General features: G+C 40.2%; 1 protein-coding gene across 2 annotated transcripts in view; it reads left to right on the forward strand.

The window, feature by feature from the left end:
* Positions 1-12,204: 12,204 nt before the first annotated feature.
* Positions 12,205-15,316, forward strand: part of RASGRF2 (Ras protein specific guanine nucleotide releasing factor 2) — a 221,713-nt gene continuing 218,601 nt past the window's right edge. For both annotated transcript variants that reach the window (XM_074952797.1, XM_074952798.1), the window contains exon 1: positions 12,205-13,141. In XM_074952797.1, the coding sequence (XP_074808898.1) occupies positions 12,857-13,141 (285 nt within the window). In that variant the 5' untranslated portion in view covers positions 12,205-12,856. The remainder of the gene's footprint in view (positions 13,142-15,316) is intronic.

A 15,316-nucleotide genomic window follows, 5' to 3' on the forward strand; every position in this document is an offset into this window, starting at 1 on the left:
TAACTGCCTTTTACACAAACACCACTTTTCAGCATAAACTTGCAACATAATTGATTATAACAAAATATATGTCCTGGAATAAACTGAAGTTTTTTTAACATTGATTTTCCTATTCACTCTTGTCAGGAAGAACAACAATGAGCACAGCTGGAAATTTGTGCGTAGATTTTTTTTTGTTTGCACTGATTAATGAGATAGATTACAGGGTGTTTTAGATGAGGAAGAATAAACAGGGCATTTAGAGGATTCTTGATATTTCCTAAGTATTTCCACTAGGAAGTGTTTTGTTGCAGGTTTGTATTAACGTGTCTTGCAGAAAAGTTAGAATGGCTGCCATGACTACAACAAAGCATACAAAAAGTCAATTAGACTAATGTGCTGGCACTTTGTTATGGTTTTGTTTCTTCCTCTCCTACCCACCTTTCATGCTTTCCTTGTTCTTTTTTTAAATACCTTTGTACTACTTGCTTTAATGGCAATTTTGATACTCGGCAATGAATAAATAAATATGAATATTATTATTTCTAAGATGAATTCCAGTAGGGCCTACAATATACTAGTCACTGTCTCACAGAGTTTACAATCTAAGACCGTGTCACCAGGTGGCCATTGCTGCACCCCGCATCCAAGCATGCCCTGCCACACCCAGTCCCAGTCAAGGAGGTTTATTCTTTTATAACAAGGGTTAAACAAACAAACAGAACAGTCTCAAGTCAACACCTGACCCCAGGTTTCAGGGTCATCCCTCCCAGGGGTCTCTGGCACTTCAGCTCCTGGCAGCTTCCTAGCATCAGCCAGCTCTGTTTCCCCCTTGGAGCAGCAGCTGTTGGCTTGCTTTCCTGAGCCCATGGCACCCCTTGCTCCAGGGACTCACCAGAGGAGTTAGCATCACTCCAGTGTGGCCTGTGCTGTCCAGGGCTTAGCCTGTCTCAGTTCTTCCTCCTCAGTGCTGCCTGTTAGTACCCCTTAATAGGCCCAGGTATAGCCTATCCCTCAGTAATTAGCTAGATTGGGCTCACCTGCTCCAGTCAAAGGGAGCTGGACTCAATCTATCTACAGAGACCGCTGTGACAGAAGGCAAGCAACGGAAAGTGAGAAGAGTGATACACTTTTTCTGTGTCATATATATATATTTTATTTAATAAATACACGTCAGCCTATGCAGACTGCTCTTCAGATTATCCAGATGAGATGGCCGCTTTCTTATAGGTGTTTCAGAAGAGCTAGGTCTGGGTTTGGGATTTGAAAGAGGGCAAAAATCATGGATTTAGGGATTATGAAAACAGTCTCTTTTAGATATTATAAATATATGGAGTGATGAATATTAACAGATGTATAAATGGCACATTCAAATGTGGTGAAGCTTTTATTATGATGATAAAACCTACCCACTCAACATTGCACATGAGAAAATATATGTAACTATAGGGAGGGTATAAAATCACAGGCTACTTGGATGCATGCCACTTAGGACTAATTCCTGCAACTAGAGGAAATGGAATAGGAAAATCAATAAGCATATTCTTAGCATATATTTGTTTATAAGACGCTCCGGCCTCCTGCCTTTTTAAGTATTGCTTCATCAATAATTTGATATATAAGTTTACAGAAACAGGGTGAGTGTTACTTGTGTAGGATCAGTGACATGTGAAATACATCTCCATGCACAGACTAAATCAATTCACTGCAGGTGGATTCCTCACAGAAGAGAGGAGGTGACCTGTCTTTGCTTAGAATTTCCACCAGAGGAAAACTGCAGTAAATTAGAAAAGATGCTGCTCAATAGATATACTGAATCCCTCTGGCCCATTCAGTTCTTGCCTTCTCTTCTTAGGCTTCTAACAAGAATAAAAAATGTGCTAGTGGATTTGTGATGACTAGAAACTGGATTGAGATTACCAACTCAGATTACATAGGCCACTGAACAGACATCTGATAGTAATGCACTGAAAATCTGCTTTCATATACTCTAGTGTAAATTCTGTGACTTAGAGCAGAATTTGGCCCAATTACTCTTTTTTTGCTGAATTTGAACCAGTGACCTGGGGGTAGAAAGCTCTATATCCCATTACTAATTCCATGAGGCAGTCAGTCCCCTTCAGTGTAAACATTTTAAAAAGTTTTTCTGAAAAGACATAAGCAAACTATTGGTATACGAAGGGTGACAAAAATAATAAATTGGAGTTATTCTCCCAATCTATATAGATCTCTAATTTGAAACAGCCCAGATGTTTATTTTTTTTCTCCCTCGGCAGCCCTGACCAGGGGAACTCTGACAGTTAACTCCTCTATCAAAATGTTTCCAGTAAATCCTCTGTCTGCCATTAGCAACCTATCATCCAGACCCCTCATTTTTCTTTCTCCTAATTATAGTTCTTGTCAACTTGCATTACAGATGAATAACACAGAAACATAAAGACAAGCCCTCTGGAAGAAAACTTGCTTAGCTTTACAGGATGAGCAAGCTTAATCATACATAATAACCACAATAATAAGTGGTAATGACTATAACATTTATAATCTTCATTAGACTCCTAGGCAGTAACTTTTTAAAAGAAAAATATGAACAATGAGGAGAAAAATTTAAAATGAAAAAAAAATTATTATTCGTGTTAAGAAGGGCAAATCATGTATATTATGTTATTGGATGTCAGAATCCTCTGAAGCTATTTCTTTTAGCTTTTGGATACAGCCTGTCTACTTCCTAAACAGCAGAGGATCCAGGGATGAAGATAAGACATGTCTGGCCTCCACAGTCAACCTTCAGTATAGCAGAATGAAGCAATATGTAATTCAAAGAGCTCACTTTCAAACATTCCAATGCTGTAAGAGAACTAGAGAGTAATTTGGGTAAAATAAGGTTCTTGAACCCCATAAAACTATCTTAAATGTTCTGTGTATCAATTCCAAAACAATTATTGTCTTGGCAAAGTAAAGCCTAGGGCATCATCTGATTGTCCTTCCCAGGTATATGTACAGTATCACTATATCATATCTGTGTCTATTATCTATCTATCTTGATAACCTTGATCGATTAGTCCTTCAGCCCTCATATAGATTGTGTCGATCACAACATATCTTCCATTCTTCTTTTATCCTGGCCTTCCTTCTCCATGTGTGGCCATGCCTTTCTGCAATAAAATCTTCCCATCTCTTTAGAGGTCGGCCAAGTGGTTGTTTCAGTTCCCCTGGGTACCACTTGGCAACAGCTGTAATCCATTGATTATCAGTGAGCCTTGCTATATGCCCGGCCCATCGCATTTTACTTTACCTGCTTTCAACAATGATATCCTGCACTCCACTCTGCTGTCTGATCACTTCACTGGGGACTCGGTTGCAGATTGAAATCTCCAGAATTCTTCTTCCTGTCGCCCTCTCTGTGACACAGTTGTTGCTCCTCTATCTTTGTCAGCACCCATGTTTTGCTGCTGTACAACATTGCTGGCAGTACTGTTGAGCTGAAGAGGTTGGCACATGTTGCCTTGTTGATTTTTCCTTGGGGGACATCCTCGATAGAACTGAATGTGTGCCAACCAGCTTTCTTTCTTTGTGATATTTCACCTTCCTGATCATGGCGCATGATAATTTCTTGGCCTAAACAGACATATTGTTCAACTTCTTCTTTTTGTTCTCCCTTGACTATTATTTGGGCTTTTGGCAAGGCATCAGACCACATACATTTCATTTTAGAATGGTTCATCTTCAGTCTGACTTGGCTGCTTTTTGTGTTGTGTTCTTGCAGCATTTTCTGTAGTTTAATAGTGTTTTTGTCTATCTATCTAGTATATAAAATATGTCAAAATTGTCATGTCATATATGTCAAATAATTATTCCACCTTCATAACTGATTGTAATAAATGAAAACAGAATAAATAAAATAAAATAATGATCTTCTGTTTTGCCTCCTCCTGTGAATATGGAAGCACCAGCCACTCAAATATTAAATAATCCAGTTCAGAAACACTAAACATTTTCTTTTAACAAACTTAATGGGGCAAGTTATTTTGCCATTGACATTCCTATTATAGATTCAGAAGGAACTTATCCAAACAATAAGCCATGATATCGTCTACATTTGCAAAATACCAGGGCAGTTTTAGGGTGGGTTCATGCCTTCAGTTACCTAGAAGTGCATCAATAGCTTATTAAGGCGCACCATGATGTGGTTTATTACAAGTAAAATATCAATAAGTAATTTTATGTTTAATTTTTACAATAAATTAAACAGTTTTGCAATGCATGAAAGCTAACTAGCACAGCAGAGAATAGATTGTAAGTTTCTCTCTGCTACTATTTTGAATATACTTGTTTGTTACCTTTTTTTCTATTTTGTTCTCTTTTGTTTAAGGGTCTCTGAACTATTTTGTCTCCTTTAGCCTTCACCTACCTGTCCTCTGAAGTTCTGTCTTGTTTCTATCAGTGGCCTCCAGCCATTTGCAAAATGGTGTCAATTGAGTATCATAACAACATAAATATGGAGCATACAGGATGTGTGAGGAGGTTATACTGGGGAAGCGAGCAATATGAATACTAACCTCTGTATCCTCTCCCCACTCCGCAAAAAATCAAACAAAACATTCAAACAAAATATTTACCTCTATTAATCTGTGCTATCTTTTTAGCCCAGACTGCCATGTATGAAGTGATAATATTGTGCTCACTTCTTTATTGCCTGTCTGACATGCTCTCTAAGACATTTTTTGTAGTTATACATTTTGTTCTTGGGCATTCTTTACTATACCTTGAAGCCCCAGGTGCATCTGAATACACTCACAAAATGAATTTCAGCATCTGTGTAAAATATGAATACAGTATGGACATAAAAAAACCAAGAAGTCAGAAACTCCAAATGACCTTGATGTTATGTATGTACTCTGTAATCTTTGATTTTTGTAACGAGAAATCCAGTGGATTCCATTTCCCATCACATGGGTTTTTTTCAGTATACAACTCTATTTAGCTATAAAGTTAATGTTGAAAAATCTGCCGCTTTACTTCTGAAAGCTATTCAGTTACATAATACATTAAATGTGTCTTTCAAGGTGACCAGGGGACTGTTACTTCATTTATCAAACGTGTTTCCTTTGAATTATGCAACCCTTTAGAAGAATATCTGTAGGTTCCTTGTATCAGTATTAAGGCATGTAAATATCACTAATTCTTCCCAGTGTTTCTTCTTGTTCCTCAGGGTACCCACTGTGCTGCCTAAGCCTTTCTTCAGATCTGGGAGGAGGAGCGGGTAATTTTCAGATTTGCTTTGAAAATCTTTCAGCTATAGGGAATATTTCTAATTTATGTATTTTGTTATTATTTAATAGAACAGATCTTGTTAGAACAGACAAAAATAATTTGCAATTTGGCTTGGCTCTGATTGAACAAAAACTACTAGTAGTGAAATTTCATCCTGATACAATATGTTGTTTTCATTCTAAATTTGTTGCCCTAGTTACCAAGTTCCTGCTGATAAAGCCTACACTGTGCTGTACACTTTGGAGTTCAGTCTCTATTGACTCACATTGGAGAACTACTTGGATATTTAAAGGTTATGAAATTTGTATTACAATGTGCTGAAGTCTTTTGAGCAACTAAAGAATCAATTTGAACTCCCTTCCAGGAATGTTTTGGGGTACATAAAATTTCAGTCTTTGGTTAGTTGTAAACTGTAGGAATTAGTTATTTTCCTTATTAGAAAGGGTATTGAATTCTTCAAAGTGATCTGTGAAATCTAATGCATAGAAAACCGTGACATAGGGGAAAATTCTCATTGACTTCAGATGTAGGGTCTATCTCACACTTACACTGAGCAGTACCTCACTATACAAGTTAAAATAACATGCAGATCATGAAGAAAATGTAGAAATATGTTGTTTGTACAGTGTTTGCATCACAAATGTAAAGTTCAGTTCATATCCATATCTACTCTATCTATATTATATTTATCTAAAACATTTGTGTGACTTTTTATGCAATGATAACAAACATTCCAAAGACCTAGATGACTGCAGGTACTTAAGTCTTCAGCAGACACGCTGAACACTGGCACTTCGATTTTAAACTCAGCTAGTGAATCTCTGCTGTCTTTGGCATTGTCACAGGAACACGCTGAAACCAGACCTGAAAAACTGTCTCCTTCTAACTCCCCCATTTGGAGCTTAGTGCTAAAAAGGGTTGGAGGTACAAACACCTCCATACTATAAAAGCTAGTTTCCCTTTCGGTACTAACTTTAGCCTGACCCTCTGACTTTCTAATAATAAAAATATGGTAGAAAAGTTGAGTGGCAGAAAGCTGCCATAGCAGCTTAACGGTCCCATTGACTTCACTGGGAAGATGCACGGGACTCTGCACTATGGGTAAAAGTTAAGGGCCTTCAGGGTCAGGTTGTTATATTCTAACCTCCTAGAGCAGAGGACCTGTCTTTTTGCTTGAAAGCACATACGCACTTCTATGGTGCTGTAGAAAGCCTACTGATAGGGCTTTCAAATATCCTAAATCATGGTGCATGAGCTGCAGAAACAGCATGATAGCATCTAAGGTTGTCTGCAGTGTTGGTGTAGCCATGTTGGTCCCAGGATATGAGAGACAAGGTGAATGAGGTAATATGTTTGAGTGGACCATCTTCTGTTGGTTAAAGAGACAAGCCATAGAGGTTCTCTTCTGTGGAGCTCGGAAACTTGTCTTTTTCACCAATAGAAGTTGGTCCAATAAAAGATATTAACTCACCCACCCTGTCTTTCTCATATTTGCAGTCCTTTGTTGCTTGATCTTTTACCTGGGTTTATCACTTATAATAATGGGGATAAATGTGGTACATGCTGTTATGGCAGGTGTCACTGGTTGTTGCTGTTATACATAGTCTTCATGTTCCTTTTTCTTGGGTGACAGCAAATATTCACTCTTCGGAAGACATGCTGGGTGGCAGTGTTAGTTTTGTTATGCAAGTTTCTGTGCAGCATCAGTTGTATGACCAGCAGGAGAATTTGGTCTCAAATTAGAGTCAATTCTTGAGACAGAGTTGCTTCATGGGAAGTGGCCATTGGTATTGAACTGAAATTGCTGAACGACTGGATTGTCCGCATGCTGTTTGGCCATCTCTGTTCCAGTACTGGTGTATATATGTGTAGTATTTACACTTAAAATATACCCAGACTCTGCATCGCTGATTTTCCTCCACTGGGAAGCCGAACTACAAGGTTCTGGACATCTGCTTCCATTTGGAAAAGGGGCAGCAATAGCATGAACAATGGAAAATGAATTAACACGGCATGTTTTGCACAGTGCCTTAAAGCAGTTTATCCATGAATTCGTAGGCAATCACAAAAATGTCAATTAAATAACTAGTACAAAAGAAGGGTGGATCTCCTCAATTGACATTAGTAGCTAGGTACAGTCAAGCAAAAAATCTGTTTATATATACAAAGGGGGAAATTATAGAATAAGGTGTCTGAACATTTTTGTTAGGTTATTTTTAAGGGCATGCAGCTTATAATACATGTAGTACATAATGTTGCATGGTTCCAAATCCATCCGCATTGTAGGGTACCACAAAATACTAGCTGAATGTTATGAATCCATTACACATGGGCCAAAACCTGTTCTCCTTGCTCACCTGAGTAGGCCCACTGATGTCAGTGGAATGACTCGTTTAAGTAAAATCAGCAGTCTTCGGTCTGATATTCTACTTCTGAGATAGATATTAAGAATGTTCCTATAATAGACATTTAATTTTTACCAAATAAAGAATTGCATCTGTTAACAAACAGTTTGAGATCATTTGTACTATCTATATTATTTTGACTTTTAGAGGTGAAGAATGATTTTCTGCAACCATACAACATGAGAAATGAACAGAAACCACTCCAGATGTACAACTTGATGTGACAATAACTATGTAAAACCATGCATAAAAATGACAGCATGTTCCACTCTCTTCTGTCATTTTAATAATCAATAATTTGATGGACATTTCATTAATCACAACTTTCTCCTCTTCCAGTGCAGCCTATCAATAACCTGAGACAAAATCCTGTGCTCCCTCAGAAAGAAACTCATAATAGGAAGGTATACTTCATTTTTTGTTGTCTTTCATCCAGAAGAATAATAAAGCATGTTATATGCTATATATGTGTATCATTTTCCCCATTGCTGGAATGCAGGTACTTCTGGTTTGGAATGCAGCAGCTGCTTCACACTGTTACAACAGTTTAAGACAGAAAATGAAGAATTTATTTACACAGTTGAAATTACAATGTGAATTTAGGCAGGTGGAGTGTACTTATCCTAACTGGAATTTGACCAGGACACCAAGGCTAATAACTCTGGGTGTTGCAAAAAGTGCCATCGGTCCTTTTATGACCACAAGAGTCAGGGACCCTTTCAGCATAATGGCTTTGTGGCTAACCACAAGAACACACTACTGATCTATCCTCTGGAATGAAAAGTTATTGGCAGTGTCATCCTTAAACCTGAGCAAGCAGACTGAACAGTCTGTAAACAACTTGAAGGATCCAAATAGGAGTAGAAACACCCAGAAGCAAGAACCACTTAACTCTGCAAGCTAAAGAACACTCCATCAGACACATATTAGGGTCCAAAATATTCAGCTGTTCTGTTGCCAGTTCTGTCATTTATAAAGCTGGTCTCTTCAGTAGTATTACACTTGCTTATCCCCCCCCACCCCTTTAAAAAAAATTAAATTGCCGGGGTCCAATTCAATCTACTCAAAATGGACTAATTTGTTCAGTAATGTAAGAGCTGGTACAGGTGAGATTTATTACTGGCTGGGTTGTTTTTGTATCCAATAAGAAATGTTCTTGTTCCAGGTTAGCATTTCAGAACTATATATAAACAGAGAGCGAGGGAGGCAGGAGGACGCATGCTATCTGATGCTGTCTTTAAAAGATGAAGGTACTTCTCATAAAAGTGTATTTTGCTTGCATTATGTGTAATGCTCAGGCAAGTCACTTCACCTCTGTGTGTTTCCCTTCTCACCCTCTGTCTGTCTTAAATGGTGTGACAATCTGTGCTCTTATGTTCACTCTTTTTACAAGTCTGTGATAAATTTTGTACAAAGCTTTTTGGGACAGGGACTATCTTTTACTATTTGTTTGTGTAGTGCTTAGTGCAATAGCGCCATGATCTCAGCTGGTGCTTGTAGGCGTCACTATAATATGACTATTCATAATCAAATTTTAAAACAATCTGAGAATGTTCAGCCAGTTATATGTCCACTTAATTGGCAAACTTTCTGACACAACATTTAGGAAATATAGGGGACTAAACTAGAGATGATGTGTAAAGTGATGTAGATTCTCAGGAGTCCAAAAGTAGAAGTTGGTGGAATTTACTCCCTGAGGAGCCAGCAAAGAGCAGTGTAGCAGGAAAAGCTAATGAAAGTTAAAGTAGAGCCACTACTACCTAATTTAATGTGCACTTTATTCTGGCTCTTCAGCCTGTAAGATACACTGACTGACCACCTTTAAACCCATTTACATCTGCTTTTGGATCTGTAACTTACTCTTACACACTTCTGAATGTGGCCCATGGTTTGTTGGTAAAGAACCACTTATTTATAATTGGTAAAAGAGAAGTTTAAAAAAATATTTATTTAGATACAAAAAAGATAAAAACTTGGATGTGCTTTTATAAGAATGATGACACCACAGAAATAAGGAAAGTAGAATTATTGAGAAGTTATTCATATTTAATATAATAAAATAGAACTTTGGAACAGTGTAACCATCACTTATTGTTATACACCGTCAATTTGATGAACAGCATCATACGTTCCTTATTGCAACTCCCGTTGATTGCTATATTGACAATAAAGTGTCCAATTTTTCTAGTTTTGGGAAATGTACATGTACCTATATCACAATCATGTAATAATTCAAACTATCAACTAGTCTCTAGATTTGGTAGTTAAAATAACTGCTGAATGGGTATAATTTTGGCACTACATACCTATAGTCTCTTGGTCTGAGAAACTGTGTTATGAAGTTCACACTCATGCAAAGGGGTTTATTACTGTATACAGTGCATGAACTGGGCCTAAAAATTATACCTTATGTTAGGAATGATGGGGTGTAACTGTAACATTTGGTCATGAAATGTGATAATGAACTGCATTAGTTTTGGAAAGCACTAGCCATAATCAGATATTTGAAAATGATATCACATTACAACCTACATACTCACCTTACTTGATAGTATCTATTAAACCCTAAGTTTTACTGTTTTGGCTATTATTTACACCAAGAAATGATATTCTATCAGTTTTCACGCAGTCATTGAATACTGTGCTGGATAACAAAGATCTGAAATGGTGGGCCTAAATTAAAGGGACACTATCAACTAAGTCCTCAATCCTGCAGACAAATGCATGTGAGCTATTTCATGTATAGGCGTAGTCCCATTGACCTATGGTCCTTGCACAACCATACCTGACTTCAGTGGAAGTTTTGGGAGATGCTAGAAATGCAGAATTTGAAGCCCTTATTATATATCTACAATGCCACAGTTTAAAGGGACACTGTCAACTTCAGTGGGTTTACTTGCAAGTATTTGCAGGATCAAGGCCTTAAAAATTACATTCTGTGTGAAGAGGTTTCACCAACTGTTTTCATAGACAACATCTAAGATTACGATAGCTGAAAAGATTAGAGAAAAATGTTTTCTGGTTTTTGTCCATTGGACAGCACATTGTATATTCTCATCTTCACTACTTCACCCACACAGTCAATGAGAAAGTCAGTTTCCCCTTTTGTCTGTGTGATTCTTTTGGTCAAAAGGAATGGAGAGAAAAACATTTAAAAAAATTGAAATGTGGCTATAACATCACAAAAATTGGCAGGAGGGATCAGGTAAGTGTAGGATATAAAACTACTTTAAACTCCTTTTTTAAAAAGCTGGAAAGATTGAAGTTAACAGTATCCCTTAAAATTGTGGCAGATACATAAGATAAGGATTCCAATCTCACAGTTCTAGCACACCCCCAAACTTCCTCTAACGTCCGGTTTGGTTGTATAAGGAATACAGAATCAAGCCCAATAAATGGGAATGTATAAAGCATTTGGTGAACCCTGAATTCTTTTAGTTGGTGGAAGTAGTCCTATTAATACAGTTTAAATTGCTGTTAGGAATTATGTAATAATGATATATGTCAGGAAAAACTGCTTCCTTTATGTATGCTTATTTTTTTAATAGTTACATGCATCCACTTGCCCTGATCGCTTAAAACCTATGCAGGTAGTTAGTCCTATTGAGCTAAATGTAAAATAAATTGTGCTTTTTGCAGGATTGGGACCTAGCATCTCATTTGTAGAGGTTTGTAGGGGACAAGGTTTGCATTTATATATGACACTGCAAATATGCTCATTAAAAATATCCTTAAAACTAAATGGTGGTAATTTGAGCTAAAGCTTTTGAGTGGTTCATTTGTATAGTAGACTGGATTCTGATATAAAGCACGCTATACATTCTGAGTCCTTTATATTTGTTTAAAACAGGGCTATCTGGAAAAAGAGTACATTTAAAAAAAACCACATTTTTTCTTGCAAGAAAGATGTCTGCAAAGTTTTAAACTGATATCTGGTAATATTGATTTTTGAAGGTGTCACTGATGTTTTTTTAAACCCTACTTAGTCTACATGCGTGTAATATTCACTTTTTAATAATGATTTGCTAATCTGTATCTTGTGCTATTAAAGATTTCTTTTAAAAACGCTAACAGACTTTTAAAAATCACAGCAGCTTCTGCACATAGTTATTAAAGTCATAAGTATTATGCTATGGCGAAAAATTCCCTCAAAAGGAATTGTAGTAATAATAATAAAGCCAAGGGCCTGAGAGTTTTCTATAGGCGTACAAACATTTCATTCTCGTTTTCCTGATACGCCCCTTTAATCCCATGCAAAGGAAATGGGAGAAATCCATGACCAAATGCGACCACCAGTAAGTATGAGGCAGTTTGCCTGATAGAGTTTAGATACAAATACAGGTAGGGGAGGAAAATGACATACTGCAGCAACCTGCCCATTATTGCTCCTTCCCCCTAGCGCTGTGGAAATCTGTCTCTCTCCCTCTCCCTCTCCCTCCGGCTTTCCTGTAATTCTCCCCCTCAGCCAGATCGGCTGGATGGAGATAAACCCTCAGAGGAGGCAGACAGGGAGGAGGCAGATCCTCGCACACAGAGGGAGGGATAGAACGCTGCGGCGACGACTTTGCTCTTTAAATTGGGCTCAAAGCCGATTACAGCTGATCTCCCACGTGACGTTTCCCTTTCTGGCTCCCGGCGGAGTTTGCTGGGGGATCCTCGCGGCCGCGGCGCGTCTCTCCCCGCAGTGGGAGCAGCTCGGGCTCCGTGCGCAACTTTTTTGGCCATGGGTAGGCAGGGAGAGGAGCGACCGCGCGTCGGCCTGGCAGCTCGGGATGCTTCGCCCGGTGCCTGAGGGTTAGCGCGGGGCGGCAGCGGCAGCAGCCCCTCAGAGCAGCAGCCCCGGAAGAGCAGCCCAGAGGGAAGCAGCAGCACCAAGCCCGCGAGGACAGCACCAGCCCGACTTTCCCACCCCCAGCCCAGGAGGGAGCAGCCGCGGCGCAGGCGGGAGAGCAGCCCCGGGACCCTCCAGCGCGTCCTGCCGGAGGGGCTCAGCGCCGGTCCCGCCTCCTCCGAGAGCAGCCCCCAGCCGGGCGGGCGGAGCGCCGCGGCCGGCAGCTGGCCCTCGGTGCAGGCAGAGCCCATGAGGCACCGTCGCGGCTCGGCGGGGCTGTGAGCGCCCGGCAGCAGTTGCCGTATGCAGGGCAGGGCAGGGCGGGCGGGCAGTGAGGAGGAGGAGGAGGCCGGCCCGCTGCCCAGGCACCATGCAGAAGAGCGTGCGCTACAACGAGGGGCACGCCCTGTACCTGGCCCTGCTGGCCCGCAAGGAGGGCACCAAGCGCGGCTACCTGAGCAAGAAGACGGCGGAGACCAGCCGCTGGCACGAGAAGTGGTTCGCGCTCTACCAGAACGTGCTCTTCTACTTCGAGAGCGAGCAGAGCGCCCGGCCCGCCGGCATGTACATGCTGGAGGGCTGCAACTGCGAGCGGGCCCCGGCCCCCAAGGGCGCCTCCGCCGGCAGCGCCAAGGACACCGCGCTGGACAAGCAGGTACCGGACCCCCCGCGCTTCTCATAGACACGGGGCTTCTCTTTGGTGGGGTCAGCCCCCCGCCCTCATTATAGGCTCATCCCTCCCGCGGGGTCATCACCCCCCCCCCCAGCCTCCCTCATCCAGCGGCAGTCCCCCAGCTATCTCCTTCGGGGCTCTAACATGGACCGGGAGCACCCGCTGCCCTTTCAGTCCGTCTAGGTGTGTGGAGGGGGTCACTAAAGGAATCGAAAGTAGCGGTTCAGCTCGAAGTGAAAACGCGTATGCCTTGTAACTACCCTGAGAAGGGCTGCACGCGGTAGGAAAAAACTAGGAGCACAGGAACTGCCACCTCGGGTCCAACCCGTGGGTCCATCCATTCCAGTGTCCTCCCTCGGACAGTGGCTGCTTCAAGAGGAAGAGGCAAGAGATCTTGCCTTGTGCCCTGAAGCATGGGGGTTTATCCCTTCCAAACCCTTTTTTTAAATGACCCTAATGTAACTCTGAATGTTCTCATTGTCCATATAAACTAGGGCAGAGATATGTCCCCGGTCTTTTAGCTGGCCCATCTTCCCAGTAGTTGCACTTCCATGCTTTATACAAGGTGCCTGAGTATTAAAATGTCATGAACTAATGACTTTCCACTATTGAGCAATTACAGGCCGGGCTCCTCTGGGAGATAACTACATACCCAATAGAGCCAGCCTAAACAGATAAAGAATTCTGGGACAAATGTGTGGCAACAATGTGTATGAGCCTTAAAACTAATCAGATTCCATTTTGGGGCAATGGCAAAACCTGCAGTTCTTTGAGCCATTTTAAACCCCGCTATAGTGAAACCTATTCTAAGAAGCTAGTGGAAGGACCAGGAAAAAGTGGACATAGTCAATTTATACTATGATGTACTTACGGGGCAATCCCCAGAGGAAGGGGGTTGTAAAGGAGAGTAAATCAGACCAATATTTGTCTAATATTTTTAACGCTGAACAAAATTGTAATGGAAACTAAATCATGAAACTTTAGAGTCCAGTCCTGCATTTCCTTACTCATGCAACAAAACACAGAGACTGCAGTGAGAGTGGAGGACAGCTCATGTATGGTAAGAGTTGCAGGATCTGGTCCCTAAAGTGGACACTTCTTAAGCCAGGGGGTGTTGGGTTTTTGTTTTTTTGGCATATTGTTGAATATCACATACATCTTTCAAAACAATGAATAAGAGGACACTGCATTTATGCTACATAGTAATGAATCAGATATTCTACTCTAGGCCTCCTCTATTTTAGGATAAGGCACCTAATGTGAAACTCTGGTGTCCTTTTATTCACTGCTTTGCTGAAGTCCTGTGCATTAAACTTGCATGTAGCATGTGCTGATTCATCTGTGCTTCACAGAAGATATCAACAGGTGTCAAACTGGTTTGGAGAAGTTTGGTTACTTCCAAAGAGGAAGGTGCCAGGTGAACTCAGGCATTTGTTTTGAAAGAGGAATAAACCTTTCTCAGCTTATGAAAATCTTCTAGTCCATTTACTTTGTTTAGATTGATATATGTGTTAGAGCTAAATTCAGAAAGTATCTCCTCTTTTGCTGCCTTGTCTTAACTTTCCATTTATTAATAGTCCTTTTGGCATTGATATTTTCATGCTTATCTAACTCATCCAACATCTATAGGTAAAAATATACCTAGTTATGCAAATTAACATATGCACGTTGGGATGACTAATAGAACTCTTTTGATTGCTTCTTTGATGTATAATCTTGTCAGGGTGAGTAATTGAAGTGTATGGGAATCCCTGGTTCAAATGAACATGTATTTATTCCTTAATGTCAGTCTTCTAGGACTCTCCACCCCAATCTTTTCATGGGTTTACTGCCTTATGTTTCTATAACTAGTGTTTTTAAAGTGCAGTTAGACTAAAAAAAGTATGTGAAAACAGCACCTTTTATGTATCTGCTCTTTGGGTGTCTTTAAGTCATGCTTATTTTACTGACAGAAATAAGACACTTTTTAAAAATGCATTTAGCACAACAGAATTGTAGGAGATCAAGCTGGATTCTATCCTGCTTTAAACATCAACTAAATTGCTAAGTTTTGCCAGAAAATATGTTTGTTGAAGATTTGAGAGGGAGAAAGAATACAGTTACAGTTTTCAGATCCTGGTTTGAGTTTGCAAGGCTGGCAGTTAGAAAAATTCTCCT

Source organism: Natator depressus, chromosome 5, assembly GCF_965152275.1.
Source record: "Natator depressus isolate rNatDep1 chromosome 5, rNatDep2.hap1, whole genome shotgun sequence".
In the NCBI taxonomy this organism is placed as follows: domain Eukaryota; kingdom Metazoa; phylum Chordata; order Testudines; family Cheloniidae; genus Natator; species Natator depressus.